The sequence below is a fragment of the Lampetra fluviatilis genome, chromosome 1, assembly GCF_964198595.1.
Source record: "Lampetra fluviatilis chromosome 1, kcLamFluv1.1, whole genome shotgun sequence".
Lineage (NCBI taxonomy): Eukaryota > Metazoa > Chordata > Hyperoartia > Petromyzontiformes > Petromyzontidae > Lampetra > Lampetra fluviatilis.
The window spans coordinates 19014803-19033035 of NC_136275.1; the positions used below are offsets into that span (position 1 = coordinate 19014803).

Below are 18233 nucleotides of genomic sequence, written 5' to 3' on the forward strand. Positions count from 1 at the left end.
GCCTCTATGGTAGCAGTTACATTGGAGAAACCAACGACATGTCTCGGACCGCATCCGTGAACATAAAGCAGACCTGAAACACGGTAGGACAAACACCTCAGCCGTGGCAGATCACTGTTACAATTCAGTGGGCTCACATGACATTGACTTCTCCAAGACAGAGGTTCTCTGCAAGCCATCTGGCTATTATGAGAGATTCGTTCATGAGGCGATCCACATATACAAACACAGAGACAATTTCAACCGAGAAGATGGATTCTGGCTTAGCAATCATTGGAAGGACGTAATAAACCATTTCGGATCTTAACTGATTGTGTTCACGTTTACGGTGACTTTCAGACCGTGTTCCACTCACTGGCATGGTGCAGTGTGCAGAGTAATGTATGGTGTCGTAATTGTATAGTAAATATATAGCAGTGTGATACACATTAGGGTGGGTAGAATAATACATAGTGTTATATTAAAATGGATAAGGCAGCAACTGCAGCAGCAGCAGCAGCAACTGCAGCAGCAGCAGCAACTGCAGCAGCAGCAGCAACTGCAGCAGCAGCAGCAACTGCAGCAGCAGCAGCAACTGCAGCAGCAGCAGCAACTGCAGCAGCAGCAGCAACTGCAGCAGCAGCAGCAACTGCAGCAGCAGCAGCAACTGCAGCAGCAGCAGCAACTGCAGCAGCAGCAGCAACTGCAGCAGCAGCAGCAACTGCAGCAGCAGCAGAAACTGCAGCAGCAGCAGAAACTGCAGCAGCAGCAGAAACTGCAGCAGCAGCAGAAACTGCAGCAGCAGCAGAAACTGCAGCAGCAGCAGAAACTGCAGCAGCAGCAGAAACTGCAGCAGCAGCAGAAACTGCAGCAGCAGCAGAAACTGCAGCAGCAGCAGAAACTGCAGCAGCAGCAGAAACTGCAGCAGCAGCAGAAACTGCAGCAGCAGCAGCAACTGCAGCAGCAGCAGCAACTGCAGCAGCAGCAGCAACTGCAGCAGCAGCAGCAACTGCAGCAGCAGCAGCAACTGCAGCAGCAGCAGCAACTGCAGCAGCAGCAGCAACTGCAGCAGCTGCAGCAACTGCAGCAGCTGCAGCAACTGCAGCAACTGCAGCAACTGCAGCAGCAGCAACTGCAGCAGCAGCAACTGCAGCAGCAGCAACTGCAGCAGCAACTGCAGCAGCAGCAACTGCAGCAGCAGCAACTGCAGCAGCAGCAACTGCAGCAGCAGCAACTGCAGCAGCAGCAACTGCAGCAGCAGCAACTGCAGCAGCAGCAACTGCAGCAGCAGCAACTGCAGCAGCAGCAACTGCAGCAGCAGCAACTGCAGCAGCAGCAACTGCAGCAGCAGCAACTGCAGCAGCAGCAACTGCAGCAGCAGCAACTGCAGCTCCCTTTGATGCTGTTAATCCTGCATAATGCACATGCATATGTAGTACTAATCACATTCCTGCATTTCCCATAAATATGCTAAATTCCTCTTGATATGCAAATTACTTTGTCAAGGTGCCCAGCTTATATATATGCTCCAAGCTCGTGTGCTGTTTCATTCAGACTCTGTCGCCTCGACGGACCTGGTTTTCACCTGAGGACGGCTGCTTGCGTTGTGGCCGAAACGTCGTGAGAATTATTTTATTATGTTTTATTTTTATTATTTGATTACTTCCCTTCTACGTGACTTTACCGAAAGAACCAAGAATATGAATCCCTGCAGTCACGAAAGCTTTAAATCAAAATTTATCTGCACTTTCATTCCACTCATCATAATTAACTTGTCTGAAGTACAATGTAGTCTTAAATTAGTTCGATAACTTCTCTGTTTGGTCATTAGTTTAACTATTATATATTATTAGTCTTTTGTCCGTCCAAAGACGGGTGTATTGCAGTAAATCTGAAACTTGCAAGCGAAAAGCAGACCGCAACGTGATAATCATTGCATTAATTCGTGTGCAATTTGTAAGGACGGGGTGACAGAGACCTATTTCATTTTAAGGATATAATCCCTTGTTCATCATGACGTCCTTTTTACTTTGATGTCTCAACAGCGTTCCGGAGATCGCGTGACGTGAGGGTTCTGCCTTTGCAGTGAGCGTTGTAAGTTGACGCTGCGGAGGGGGAAGGAGGTGCCTCGGCCCCCCATATGGAGTGATGTCAACCACTAATTATTATGAATGGGGGGGGGGTGTCCATTTGGAGGATGTCACCTGCTCATGATTATTAACGAGAAGGGGGGTCCATGTGGAGGACATAACCTGTTCATGATTATTAATGAGGGGGGCTGGTCGATGTGGAGTGACGTCACGAGCATTAAGGACAGACATTCCTGGGTGATTATAGTATGTATAGGAGCCCACATCTTTTACTTGCAGCCATCAGGTGTCCCTCCATGCTAAAAAGGTTGAGAACATGTGGCGCACAATACACAAGTCTTAGGATTTCACCACTTTACATTGCCGTGTTGTTAACTAACTTTGGAAGCTTGTGTCATAGAATATCCAAGGAAACTGGTACCTATTTGAAATTACAAAAACTGCACCTCGTCATTTAAGTTCTACTTAATACAAGACAAGTGAATGTACATTCAAAAGTAAAAAAAAATATGTAAATACGCTTGAAAATATTATGCTCGAAGCCCAATCATATTTTATGCAGTGATAACAACTGTGCCAACAATGAACTGGCTAGATCTAACAACACACAAAGACGTGCATCTATTTGTTTTCCAGCCTGCACGAATGTTTGCTGATATGTTTACGCGTCACTTACAGATTTAAATGAGTTAACTGGCCGAACTTGGGTGTACAAAAGGCATATTTCATCTTCCTGGGCATTCATCTGATTTTTTAAAATAACTGCTTTGCACTCGAAATGTATTACTACAGAAGAAGGATACTTTATCTAAACTGGACCCAAGGAATGACCAACGTAGAAGTAAGAAAAATGTTGCACATAGAAGACATGATGATGCAGGCACTGATAAGAAGGAAACTGGCACCATTTGGACACATATGAAGGATGGACAACAGGAAAATTAAAAGTGTGTCGTTCTGAAAGAGAGGAAGACCTAACAGAGAATGGCTTGACGATGACATAAGAGATTGTGGCCAGAAAGATGCGGCACTACTTGAACATATTGGCACAAGACAGAGGAAAGCGGGAAACAAATAACGCAATGTGCAATGGACACTTACAGGCCATCTGCCCATGGATCGTGATGATGCTTTGCACTTTATGCATCGCAGGTGATAGGCATTGACTAGAGATTGCCTACTTGAGTAAAGTGCCGTAATGAACGTGTTCTAAATTGCCAGATGTTAAATATCGCACAGTACATTATTCAGAAAAGCGTCCCAATAGCCTCAAATTGAGTAGTTTTGTTCCTGCTCTTTGAACTGATATTTATCAAGCACACATTTCAAGAGTATTTAAACTAAACCCCACACAAATCAAGATTATCCAGAAGTACAATTAACATCTAGACACATTGATACAACTTTTTAGTGTTTCTCTCACATTCTTAAGTCTGATACATTACACTAACCTTTTTTTTCTCCTGGGTAGTAAAGTGATATTTCCTAATTGCTAATGCCTCAAAAGTAGAGAAAATGGCTATTATTCTCCACAAACTTTGCTTTTGTGACCAAGACAGTGATATTTAGAAATTTACCTATTTTCAATGAGAAAAACAGGCAAATGTGTATTTTCGTTCACAAAGTCAGAAAATAACAACATATGAATCAAAATAAACATGTATTTATACTACATACAAAAATTACTACGAAATATTTAGACACCAAGGTGCACTACCACAGGCGGGACTGGCCACAGCGGACCGAGTTCTCTGTGGGGAAGAACAACGTCAAGTGGGAGCCACTGGTGGACCCCGGAAGGTGCCGATGCCACCACTCCACATCAAATTGGGACTTAAGAAACAATTTGTCAGAGCTGTAGATAAAGTCGGCAGCCTTCAAGTCTTCTTCCCTAAGCTGTCTGAGGCAAAGGTCAAAGCCGGTGTCATCGTCAGACCAAAGATAAAGAAGATCCTGGAGTGCAATGAATTCTCCAAGAAGCTCACTAGTAATAGCTGTCGCAGTGGTTCGTGGCTTCCTGGGCAATCACAAGGTCGAAAACTATGTGAAGCTGGTTGAGACTGGTGAAAAACTAAGGCACAATGGGCTGTAGGATGTCCCTCAAAGTCCATATCCTTGATGCTCATCTTGATAAATTCAAGGAGAACATGGGAGCGTACTCGGAGGAGCAAGGAGAGTACTTCCACCAGGATATACTGGACTTTGAACGCCGTTACCAAGGACAGTATAACGAGAACATGATGAGAGACTACATTTGGGGGCGGATTCGTGAAAGAGATTTACAGTATAATTGTAAATCTCGAAAAACTACTCACGTCTAAATCTTTTGTAGTCATTGTATTACTTTAGTATAAATACGTGTTAATTTTGATTCATGTTGTTTTTTTCTGACTTTATGTGAACGAAAAGACACAAATTTGCTCGTTTTCTCATTGAAAATAGGTAAATTTCAAAATATCACTGTGCTGGTCACAAAAGCAAAGTTTGTGGGGAATAGCCATTTTCTATACTTTTTAGGCATAAGCAATTAGGAAATAACACTTACCCAGGAACAAAAATGGTGTTACATAGTGTTATCACTGTCCACATTGTATAATCGAGTTTACTATTCACTGTGATCAAAATTAACCATTCATGTTTAGATGTCAGCTGAGTATGAATTAATATTCACAAAATGAATTTCCATTTAAAGCTTTTGTTACTGCAGGGATTCATCTTATTGGTTCTTTCGGTAAAGTCACGTAGAAGGGATATAACAAAATAATAAAAATAAAACATAATCAAATACAATTTTCACGACGTTTCGGCCACAACGCAAGCAGCCGTCCTCAGGTGAAGAACAGGTCTGTCGGAAAGACAGCGTCTGAATGAACACCGCCAAGCTTGGCAGCGTATATTTAAGCTGGGTTAGGGGGGGAAGAGCACCTTGACAAAGCAATTTGCATATCAACAAAGGAATTTTGCATATTATGGAAAATTGTGTATAGCAGATAGTATAATAATAAATAGTATAAAAGTGTAATGTTTAATATAATGTATAAGGTAATATATAGTATTGTAATTGTATAGTGAATATACAGCAGCGTGGTATACAGTAGGGTGGGTAGAATAATACATAGTGTAATACATAGTGTAATATTACAATGTATAGTCTAAGGTGGTGTATAGTAATGCAATATATAATTTGATGTTGGATTTGTCTATGGCAGTATATAGTACGGGGTAGATCCGTGTGATGTAAGGAAAAAGTTTAGCTGGAGGCATATATTTTTTGCGACATAGAATTGTAATGTATGACTTTCTGTTAATAGCTCAGCTTATTGGAGAGTATATTTAGTATATTGATGATATTTGATGTAGTTTATATTTTAGTTTTTTACGTGGTGGTTTGGCTGCTACAGCTCCTTACTATTAAAATTCCTTCCCTTTATTACCTACCTCCTCCCTTTGTTGTTGCTAATCCTACATAATGCACGGGCATAATATGACTTTGAGACCCCCCCCTCCTACGCATTCCACAAGTAGTGACTAATCCCATATCTGCATTTCCCATAAATATGCTAAATTCCTCTGTTGATATGCAAATTCCTTTGTCAAGGCGCTCTTCCCCCCCTAACCCAGCTTAAATATACGCTGCCAAGCTTGGCGGTGTTCATTCAGACGCTGTCTTTCCGACAGACCCGTTCTTCACCTGAGGACGGCTGCTTGCGTTGTGGCCGAAACGTCGTGAGAATTGTATTATTTTATTATGTTTTATTTTTATTATTTTATTATCTCCCTTCTACGTGACTTTACCGAAAGAACCAAGAAGATTCACAAAATGGTCCTATGCTCTTTGGCAGACTGGTCATGGTCATAAAAAAAAAACTTTTAACAAGTCTCTTGTCTTACAAACTCATGAAAACACACTACAGTAAGGTCGACTACACATTCGTAATTCTTCAGCTAATAATCATAAGCAGTTTCTAATGCCACCTTTACATTTATGTATACATCCAATCGACCATGACAAGTGCAATGTAGCTGGCACACGCTTATTCAATTAGACGAGATATTCAAATGTTCCATCACTACTATCACTACTTTTCTAAAATATTTCAACAATGCATTTACCAAAAAAAATTGTAGAAAATATGCTAATTCGGGCCCTCGATAAACCAAATCAGCGTGTTGCGGTACACCGATAACAGTAGGAAAGGCCAGATTATAATGCGAGACAGTGGTGGCAGCAACGAAAAACACTTGCACTGCGGTAAAAAGGAAAAACCAAATTCGTGCTCGCAGGCTCCGTTACCACCGCCACAGCTGGAATGACTTACTTGTGCGGCGTGGGCCGCGTTTTGCCAACTGGAACAGCACGTGCAGTCGACAATGCCTGCTATGTACTGCACGCTAAATGGAAATTCCACGATGACCTCACTTGTGATACAATCAGTACCTCCTGCTCAATGTATACTTTGTTTTTTTGTAGGATTTGCAGTGTTGAGAGAGATGCATATAGAGCTCTCTAAATTATAAATGTAAATGCATATACCACTGCAATGGTCCGAGTAATTCTTTGAAAGTAAATGTAATGCTATTTGAGCAATATAGCTTTTTCAGAAGCGACCTGGCCACAAATATGATAGCTCAACGAAGTGGCTTATCACGTGCAAATTTATAGCAGCCAGATACTCTAAACGCATGTTTCTAAATGTGGAGGGGAAACTGGGGAGAACATACAAACTCTAAATATAAAGGCTTCAAGGTCGAGATGGAACGCACTATCTTCTGTCTACCAGGTGAGGTAGCTAACATTTTGCCACCGCGGCACCCCTATAAGTGTGCTTTGTAAATGTGGGAAGATTGGCAGACACGACAGTACTCTCACTCAGGCATTAAAGCACATGTAATGTTACATTTACAGGCTTCAAGTAAATGGACTGTGGTTTTCTGTTACGGTACTTTTAAAGACCACATTACAGTAAAAATGACAATTCTAAAAACACAGTTTGAGAAGAAAAAATTAGCTTTAAAAGAATTATGCTTTGTATTACCCAAAAGTCTAATTACCAAAAGTATGCTTATCAAAGCCATAAGAAAAACAGTTACAGTGAACACTAAAGTACATTGGGTTTAAAAAAAAGTTAAAAACCCTACTCTTTGGTTCGTCATGTACGTGACTTTACCGAAAGAACCATTTCAATATTATTTAAACTACTGTATTACGATGCGAATCTGCACTTTATCTGAAACCAACAAGTTATATATTGCTCTTAATGCTGCTAAAACAAATAGAATTGCAAATTTCACACCGCCCGCCACACTGACCCACTGCAGAATGTCATGTTTTAGGTTGGTGAACAAAACACGCTTGGCTATGCCACTGTTTGAAGCACGTTAAAAAAACAACGGAACAGCCTCCTTCATAAAAACTGTGACATTGCCAAGTGAACCCAGATGCGCCTGTAACAATACCGAGCAGACTTCTGCGTACCAGTGTCAACCAATGAGTCCAAACGTCGCCCGAGGTCTGCGGAGCATGGTGAACCTGCCTATTCCTCTGGATAAAATTATGCTTGGGTCACCACACCTTTGCCTGGAGCAGTGTGCCACTTCATGTTTGAGCGGCGCGTACACGTAGCGGCTCCTCTCTCTCCCATCAGATCGGTGTTTTTATGTTTTTTGTGTTATCCATCTACGTGCATTTGTTCGTCATCATCACGTCGATTAAACGTAAGGCGCACATACTCTCGCGAATTTCTGCTCGCCATCGGCAGAACCACACTCATGGATATGAACCCAGCAGACGCGGAAGAGCTACGCGACTGCGGTCTGCTCCAGAGGCCTGCTCTACCACCGACCCCCACTACTGCAACCAGCCTACAGTGGAAGCGCCACAGGCGGTGTATGAGGAAGCAGAAGAGGGGAAAGCGCGGAGGTATCGAGGCTAGACGAGCGGCTAGCCCTCACCGGCCGGCTATCCCTACCATCACACTGGCCAACGTACGCTCGCTGGAAAACAAACTGGACTATATCCGCCTTCTTCGTACAACTTCCAGGACTGTGAGTGAGTGCCGTGTCCTTGTGTTTGTGGAAACATGGCTTAACGATAACGTCCCGGACCATGCCATTCAGCTAGCCGGGCTAACATGTTACCGGGCGGACAGAGCGCTCGTCGAGGGGGGGAAGACTCGCGGCGGGGGACTGTGTTTACATCACCAATGCCTGGTGCCGCGACGCTGTTGTGGTCTGCCAACACTGCTCATCATTGGTGGAGTTTATGGTAATTAAATGCCGGCCATTCTACCTGCCGAGGGAATTTAGTGCCATATTGCTGGTGGCACTATACATCCCCCCTGGCTCCGAAAACAACAGGAACGAGGCACTGTATGAACTCCATCAGCACATCGGTGACCAGCAGACAGCCCACCCAGATGCCTTCCTCATTCTGGCTGGGGATTTCAACCATGCCAACCCCAAGAGTGTGTTTCCACAACTCCAGGGACACATCAACTTTCCCACACGAGGAAACAATATCCTGGACATTGTCTACACTACACACAAAGGTGCCTACAAAGCCCGTCCCCTCCCCCACCTTGGGGCCTCAGATCACACCACTGTTCTGCTAACGTCAGCATACAGGCCTCTGGTTAAAGTCACCAAACCAGTTATAAAGCGGATCTGCGTGTGGCCTGAGGGGTCTTCAGAGGCACTCCAGGACTGCTTCTCCACCACCGACTGGAACATGTTCAGAAAGGCAGCCACCTACAACAACACCGTAGACCTCCAGGAGTACACGGAGACCGTCACTTCCTACATGAGGAAGTGCATGGAGGATGTCACGGTCACCAGAACCATCTCCATTCGGGCCAACCAGAAGCCATGGCTGACAGGGGAAGTCCATAGGCTCCTGAGGGCTCGGAACGCCGCCTTCAAAGCTGGCGAGGAGATGGGCCTGAAGACAGCCAGGGCCAACCTGTCGCGAGGCATCAGATTGGCCAAGAGGCAGTACTCCAGGAGGATCGCCGACCGCTTCAATGACAGCAGAGACACCCGGAACCTGTGGCGAGGGATGCAGACCATCACGGACTATAAACCCTCTCCGCAGACCTGTGACAGCTCCACCTCTCTGCTGAACCAGCTGAAGGATTTCTTCGCTCGCTTTGAGGCAGACAACAGCACCCCAGCACAGAAGACTCCACCACCTCCCGGCGACCAGGTGCTGACGCTATCCCCAGATAGCGTGAGGGGATCCCTCAGAAGGACGAACCCAAAGAAAGCCCAGGGCCCTGACAACATTCCGGGTCGTGTCCTGAGAGACTGTGCGGAGGAGCTCACAGATGTCTTCACCGACATCTTTAACACCTCGCTGAGACAGGCTGTTGTACCTACGTGCCTCAAAACTACCACCATCATCCCGGTCCCGAAGAAGTCATCACCCTCCTGCAACAATGACTACCGCCCGGTCGCACTCACTCCAATCCTTATGAAGTGCTTCGAGCGGCTAGTCCTACAACACATCAAGTCTGTCCTTCCCCCTGCCCTGGACCCTTTCCAGTTTGCGTATCGGTCTAACCGCTCGACCGATGACGCCATCTCCGCTACCCTCCACTCAGCTCTCACCCATCTGGAGACTAAAGACTCCTACGTCAGAATGCTGTTCATCGACTTTAGCTCAGCATTCAACACAATCATCCCCCAGCAGCTCATCCACAAACTAGACCACCTGGGGCTCAACACCTCCCTGTGCAACTGGCTGTTGGACTTCCTGACAGGGAGACCACAGGCAGTTCGAGTTGGCAGCAACACCTCCGGCACCATCACACTGAACACAGGGGTCCCCCAAGGATGTGTGCTGAGCCCCCTCCTCTTCACTTTGCTGACCCACGACTGCACACCATCATTCAGCTCCAACCTCTTCATTAAGTTTGCGGATGACACAACTGTGGTGGGTGCCATCAAAAACGGGGATGAGACAAACTACAGGAGGTGAGCAGGCTGGCCACGTGGTGCAAGGACAACAATCTCCACTTGAATGTTGAGAAGACGAAGGAGATTGTTGTGGACTTCAGGAGAGTGCACACCCAGCATACTCCGCTAACCATCAACGGTGCTGCAGTGGAGAGGGTGAGATGCACCAAGTTCCTGGGTGTGCACATCTCTGAAGACCTGTCGTGGAGTCACACAACTGCATCACTGGCCAAAAAAGCCCAACAGCGCCTGTACTTTCCCCGCAAACTGAGAAGAGCAGGAGCCCCGCCCCCCATCATGCACACCTTCTACAGAGGCACCGTTGAGAGCATCTTAACGAGCTGCATCACCGTGTGGTACGGCACCTGCACCGTGTCCTGCCGCAAGACTCTGCAGCGCATAGTGAGAGCAGCTGAGAGGTTCATTGGTGTCTCTCTCCCCCCTCTTCTGGACATTTATAACACCCGCATCACCAGCAAAGCAATCAAGATTGCAGGTGATCCCACCCACCCATCTCACAGCCTCTTCAGCCTGCTGCCGTCAGGGAGGAGATTGCGGAGTCTTCGGGCCAAGACCAGCAGGCTCAAAGACAGTTTCTTTCCCCAGGCTGTCAGGAGACTCTACTCCCTCCCTGCTCTACCATCACTCCCCCCCCCCTCTGCCCACCCTCCCCCCTTTGCCCCCTGACCCCAACCCCCACACACACATTCACTCGTACATCCTGATCTCTGGACTGCACATTGCACTACATCGCACTACCACACCGGTTTAAATATCTTATTTCTTTAAATATTTTATTTAAATAATATTTTACATTTTATAATTCTTGACTGTTGTTTATTTTAAGTCTATTACATTTTTGATTATTTATCTTGTGTTGATCGCCGATTGTTTATTGTTTATTTATGTCTGTTAATTGTGATTCATTTTTTAATTGCTTGGTTGCACCGTGGGACCAAGAGAGAGGACTGTAATTTCATCTGTGTTGTATGTCATGCATGTAACACACTTGACAATAAAGTGATTTTTGACTTTGACTTTGATTCAAAACAACCTACCTGCTAAAGAGCCACAGCTGACACGACATGTTTAATGTTTTTTTTTCAGTTGTTCGGTGCTCTTGTAATGACTTGGAATTCTACGGCGATTTATAAATTGTTGTTACAGGCATTATCATGAGTAAAGTAAAAAAAAACAATGCCAAACTAATCGGTCTCTAATTTGTTGGTCATAATTATCCAAATAAAATAGTGCTGCATCTATGTAGTACACATTTTAAACGTTTAACGTTGATGAAGACGTCTCACAAATAAGACAGTGGCAACACATGCCACTTAAATAATTAAGTCATGGACTATAAATTCCCTCTATGGGGCATACCATGCACTGTACTGTAACTTCACACCAGAGCACGGCAAAATGCAAAAATTTTCACTGCAAGACCGTGAATCTCTTTTTTCATCCTTTATATTAAGTTCACTTGCTTGCTTACGACCGTGCAAATCTTTCGGTCGTTTTTTAACCCACTTCCCGTGATCCAATCGAGCTGACATTTTCCACACAGACTCGTTGTGCGTGACAATTAATTTTCGTGAACATTTTTTTCCAAAATTGTACACTCTTTAGGGAAAACAATTTTAATATTTAATTACCAATTGCTTAATGCTGGCAGACAATCATCTGACCCATAGGTGGCAGCCATCTCAAGCCAGAGGACGAGAGGATTCTAGCCGCCACGCATATAAAGGATTTAAAGTGAAAAACTTAGTTTTTACGGGTTGATTTTTTCCATTCTGCCTCGCAAAAAACAATGTTACAAACGCACGTGGATCGTACTGTTTACAGATGCTCATGCTATCACACGCAATAGCAAGCTTACCCGGCCTTCAATTGCTGTAGCAATACCAGCATTTAATACGTGTATTTGTATTTTTATTCTGAGATTTCCTTTGGCATTTTTCCAAAAAAATCGATAATCGATACTATCATGATATATGCGGATTTTTTTTTATTTAAATCTGATACGGATCAAACTGCTTTATTTAGCGGGTTGCAGTGCTTTGAAAGGCCACTGCACAGGTTTTTTATTCCGTTACATAATTTAAAGTCAGGCTACATTAGAATCAGTACGGCAGTTCAAAGACGGTGTTTGCCGCCTAAATCAGACGCATGACACAGTAAAGTGGTACTCTGCTTGGCCCCAGAAGGATAATGATTTGACTGCGTAACATCCCCGAGAAGCAATTCAACTTGAAGCCAGATGTCAGTTACTATGCTATAACTACAGCACCTCCAACACGTTGTGATATGCCAATGGGAGTTTACACGAATGGCTCAGGACCAGAAACTTTGGGTGGACAAAGAGCAAAGTGACAAGCAAAGTCAATAACAGCAGTAGCAGCAATGACATCGGAAACAAGAAGTGGCACCATCGTTGCTCCGAACTTCCCGCGTGAGCAGCCAACAACTTCGTGGGGCTCATTCCCCCCCCCCTTCCAAGTCAAACGCACGAGCACAATTGGCGACGCTATTATAACAACCAAAATTAACAACAAGAGATGTAAAATGTTCGATTTAAAGCTTTCGTGACTGCAGGGATTCATCTTCTTGGTTCTTTCGGTAAAGTCACGTAGAAGGGAAATAATAATATAATAAACATATTAAACAATTAATGTATCACGACGATTCGATTGCAACACATCATCACCAGGTGTGAAAACCACACCGCCACTTTTTTAAAAAATTCTTGCTGTGGTTTTCACACCTGATATGATGATTTGCTTGTGTTGCAATCGAAACGTCGTGAGAATTTTATTGCTTTATTTCTAATTATTTTATTATTTCCCTTCTACGTGACTTTGCCGAAAGAACCAAGAATCACAAGAGATGTATTCAGGACAACTTCTAAAAACAACCCTTCCGAAGCCAGTCGTGCAAGTGAATGCTTGATCGATTCCATTAATAAAGTGTATGGCAAGGTTCTTCCGACACATGCCACTGACATTAATCAGGTTCGGTCACAACATTGCGATCTGCCCATCACACATCGCTTTACAGTACAAGCTCAAGGGGAGACATAAAAGAACACGGCTCTAATGTTCTAGATACAGCAAACACCTTGTCCGTGTGTCCCGGTACGTCACAGGTGAATTTAAAACTTCGTTTGAGAGAGAAAACGTATAACTTTACAATGTTAGTCTTAAGCATTACAGTTAAGTTATTACAAAAAAGTGCAAAAGTTGATGCGACTTCTCTCGCATGATTTTCACTTCACTTTATCAACAAAGCATTTGATAACGCAAAAAAATTGTTATTTTATTTCTATTATCATTTTTATTATTCATTTTTATTTTTACCTACGTGATTTTACCGAAAAAAACCTAAGAGTATGAATCCTTGCGGTCACGAAAGCTTCACATCTACAATTAATACCCTCTACGGGGAGTTTTTAACAGACGAGACAATAATTTTTCGATTTAAAGCTTTCGTGACTGCAGGGATTCATCTTCTTGGTTCTTTCGGTAGTCACGTAGAAGGAAAATAATAAAAATAATAAAACATAATAAAATACTATTCTCACGTTTCGGCCACAACGTTAGACGCTGTCTTTCCGACAGACCTGTTCTTCACCTGAGGACGGCTGCTTGCTTTGTGGCCGAAACGTCGTGAGAATTGTATTTTATTATGGTTTATTATTTTTATTATTTTATTATTTCCCTTCTACGTGACTTTACCGAAAGAACCAAGAAGAACGAGACAAGAAGTCACAGCTTCAATTTAGCTGTGACGGTTCCACCTGATGACGTCGTGATTTATTATTTTATTTCTATTATTTTTTATTTTTACCTACGTTACTCATTTCTATTATTTTATTATTATTTTTACCTACGCGACTTTACCGAAACAAACCTAAGAGTATGAAAGCTTCAAAACTCACGCGATGAAACGCCACCGGATCAGCTGACCGACCACCACCACCACCGCATCTCTCAATGATTCGCTCCACTCTTATTCAACCACGGTCGTTTCGGCGACAAACACACAAGAAAACAACTTGCAGCAAACGCCAAATATCCGACACACTCATATGACGGAACCAATGATAACAAATAAACATTTTACTTAAACACCAACCACAGCGCATCACAACATCGGCAGCAACAGCATAACGCAACGCTCAGACACGAGACAAACCCCGCCTCGCCTTACTTTGCTTAACAACTACACAGATAACCTTAGATCGCTGGAAACGTAACACTCGCACGATGGTAATAATACAAAATAAGCATCGAAGACATACAAACAACACGACACACAACACGACACACAACCAACACAATCGCGACGACGACGATGATGCTGCTCATAGCGTGGAGCACATGTTAGTTGGTGTGGACAGCGAGTGGTGGTTGTTGTGGTTGTTGTAGTATTAGTAGTTAATAGTAATTGTAGGCGGGAGAGGCGACGATGAATATGCAGCAGGAGCAGCAGCAAAATGAGCCGCGTACCTGGTGGAGTGGCGCGTGTGGCCGCCCCGTCCGCCATTTTGAATATCAATCGCGCTCCAACAATGCACCGCGCGCGCCCCCCCCCCAAGCAGCGAGGCCGCCATCACCCCCCCCCCGATCACCCCTCCCCCCCCCCTACAAACTCCCCCACCCCCACTCACTCCCCACCCCCACTAACCCACCATCAACTCCCCACCCCCACTAACCCCCCTACAAACTCCCCCACCCCCACTCACTCCCCACCCCCACTAACCCACCATCAACTCCCCACCCCCACTAACCCCCCCCCTACAAACTCCCCCACCCCCACTCACTCCCCACCCCCACTAACCCACCATCAACTCCCCACCCCCACTAACCCCCCCCTACAAACTCCCCCACCCCCACTCACTCCCCACCCCCACTAACCCACCATCAACTCCCCACTAACCCCCCCCACTACAAACTCCACCACCCCCACTCACTCCCCACCAACCCCCCACCAACTCCCCCCACACCAACCCCCACCAACCCCCCCCACATCACCCCCCCATCAACGCCCCCACCACCCCCCCCCCACCAACTCCCCTCCCACCAACCCCTCACACCAACCCCCCCATCAACGCCCCCACCAACTCCCACTAACCTCCCCTACCCCCCGCCACCAACTCCCCCCACACCAATCCCCCACCAACCCCCCACCAAGCCCCCCCCACCAACCCTCCTACCACTAATCCCCCCCAAACTCCCCACCAACTCCCCCCCACTAACCTCCCCTACCCCCCCCCCACCAACTCCCCCCACACCAATCCCCCACCAACCCTCCCCCCACCAAGCCCCCCCAACCCTAATCCCCCCCCCACCAACCTCCCCCCTCACCAACCCTCCCCCTACCAACCCCCCCCCCACCAACCTCCACCCTACCACCGCCCCCTCCACCAACCCACACGAACACCCCACCTCGAATCGAATCCTCGATCGACCTATTTAACGATTCGATTCCTACGCGACGTGGATATAACAAAAAAACAGAATCGAATCGTCAACGTTGGCGAAGTGCTTCGGAATGTTTTCGATTCCTGCCCGTAGGTGACCGTCTTGTCCATATTAGAAGGTAGTAGAGTTCAAGGGTGCAACCCCTGCAATTGCCTGATCACGCCACTGCTGGCAGAAGGGTCACCTTTAGAGGGGGCTATAGACACAGCCCCTTCTATAGACAGCCCCCTTGAATGGAGTATAGAGATGCAGCCCCTGCAATTTGCCTGGCTATCGACAGCCCCCTCTGTGGAGTAAAAAAGTAAAGGTGCAGCTCCTAAAATGTGCATCAGGCCACTGCTGGCCAAAGGGTCTCCACTAGAGGGGGCTACAGACATTCCCCTCTGTGGAGTATAAAGGTAAAAGTGCAGCCACTGAAAAGCAATTTAGCCCCGCCAATGATGTTTGTGCAGTTTTCTGGATGTCTTCTGTGAACTCGGTTGTTTTTTTTCTCAAATTTCGCTTTGGTTGTTTTTGGTTTGACTTCTCTAAGTTAACACCTGGTTAAACAAACTAAACTTGAAAACTAAATGAGGCTGGACAATGTAGCAATAAAAGTACGAAACTGGTGCAGAATTTGTCCCTTTTGTTTCTAGTTTTGTATTGTCAACATGTAAAAGGAATTGGTATCATCAGCCATGATCAATCCACTGCTTGATAAAGGCCTCCTCAAGCTGCCGACACCCTCTTCACGATCCTGCGATGCAACAATCCACAACAAACCGATTTCATCGCTCCATCTCCCAGGTGTCCGTCCTCTCGGATGCGTTCCATTCTCGTGGACATATGTGAAAAAGATCTTTAAAGCTCATCGGATTCCTCCAGTATAAACAAAGATTCTGACCTTATTCCTTGGCTGTCACTCTGTGTATTTATTATTCAAGACCATCGTCCATCATCCCGTAACGTTTCATCTGTATACTTTTTCACGAATTTGCGATTTTTCAAAACGCGATTCTTCGATGCGTGAGCGTTTGAAAGGCACGAAGGCTTGTGTCGAAACGTCAAATTGTAACGATATAAGTGCACGGGATCGGTACGCTTCCGTAAGATTATAACTTGACGTACTCGTAGGTTTTTTTTCGGCAAAGTCACGTAGGTTAAAAATAATATTATTTTATCTCTATTATTATTTCTATTATTGTATATTTATTTTATTATTTATTTTTATTTTTTACCTACGTGACTTTACCGAAAAAAACCTAAGAGTTTGAATCCTTGCAGTCACGACAGCTTCAAATCTATAACTTGACGATTCATGCAAATTGTATGCAAATTAGTTCCTTTGTGCTGTAGCTTTGGGGAAGGGAACTGGAAATACAGTGGCCACGTGCGGGGAAAACGTGCTGGGACGTACTGCGCGTTGATTACCACGTGCGACGCAGTTACACGGGCAGCACACACACGAACATGTGCGGAGGAGACATCACAGGCAGACAGACGACACAGCGAAGCACAACCGTGGCAGTGGACAGCATAAAGCGCAAATACAAACAATACAAACGAGACTAAAATCAAGACAGCGCGTGCAGTGCACATGAGACGGTACGGCGCAGAGTGCAGATGCCACAGTAATTGAGACAAATATGTTATTCAATGGAATCGTGTTCGACTTGTGAAAATGCACAGGTATATAAAGGGAAATTAGTGAATATGTGTGTCTGTTCAAATGTTTAGCATACTTCCCAACATGCGAAAAACTTGAAATTTGCCATGTGGGTAGCTTCTAGACTGTACACAATGCAAACAATATAAAAATAGACTTGTGTATTTTTTTTTGGGGGGGGGCGCAATAATGGATATAATATCGTGCACGGCAACACCACAAGACACCCATCACAATGTACTCTAAATACAAACACGTAGAGTACTGGAGACATCGTAAATATAGTCAATAAAGATGTATTCGGACTTGTGTAGTAGGTTCAAATTAGGTGCACACACACGCAGCCTGGAGGCAACACTATTTATTAAACGGTAAGTAATATAACACTGTACATAAGGTGGTGACCACCTTCCTCAACTCACTAACACTCTGGAACACGACACAGACTGGACCAGGCAGGCAACGGCCTGCCTGGCCCAGGACGACGACTCGGGACTTGACGACCGATGATGTCTTCACTTTGGAGTACAGTACAACAGCAGCCTCGCTCTGCGTTCACACCACGCTTATATTTGGTTTGGCGTGGCTGGCTCCGCCCGGCGTGGCTGGCTCTCTTCAGGCCACGCCTCCCTTCCCAGGACACGCCTCACTTCCCCCACCTCTGGGAGGGTCCGGATCTTTCCACCACGCGACCCCCCAGGCACCCCCTTGGGGCCCCCAGCCTTCGTACGGGCCGACACAGTAGTGACCTTTCTCTGTCACTACATCACCCCCTCCTGTATAAACACACAGCCGTCCCCGGCTGTAACACAACTGTGAAACATCGAAAAGGTGTGCCTCCGAACCAACAACATCAATAAATGACCGGCGACCGATAAGAAATACAATCACGTAATATATACAGAATCGACGAGGGTAAAAGGGAACCGCATAGAAAACGGGGAATTAACAACAATTATACATGAAAACTGGCTAACCCACTTACGCTCCAGCACAGCCCCCCCACCCGTTAGAATCACGCATGCAATGACAGTCACCCATTAGCACCCCCCCGCCTTTCCGACGTGGCGTCACAACCAGTAG

At 45.4% G+C, this 18233-nt stretch overlaps 1 protein-coding gene across 4 annotated transcripts in view; it reads right to left on the reverse strand.

Annotated features, from left to right (window-relative positions):
* The window catches only part of LOC144933611 (POU domain, class 2, transcription factor 3L-like), a 98064-nt gene extending 83486 nt beyond the window's left edge, over window positions 1-14578 (reverse strand). For 3 of the 4 annotated variants that reach the window (XM_078858604.1, XM_078858631.1, XM_078858595.1), the window contains exon 1: window positions 14531-14578. In XM_078858604.1, the coding sequence (XP_078714730.1) occupies window positions 14531-14567 (37 nt within the window). In that variant the 5' untranslated portion in view covers window positions 14568-14578. Of the gene's footprint in view, window positions 1-13959; window positions 14147-14530 lie in introns of those variants that run through there. The other variant, XM_078858621.1, reaches the window with a different exon arrangement.
* Window positions 14579-18233: the final 3655 nt, after the last annotated feature.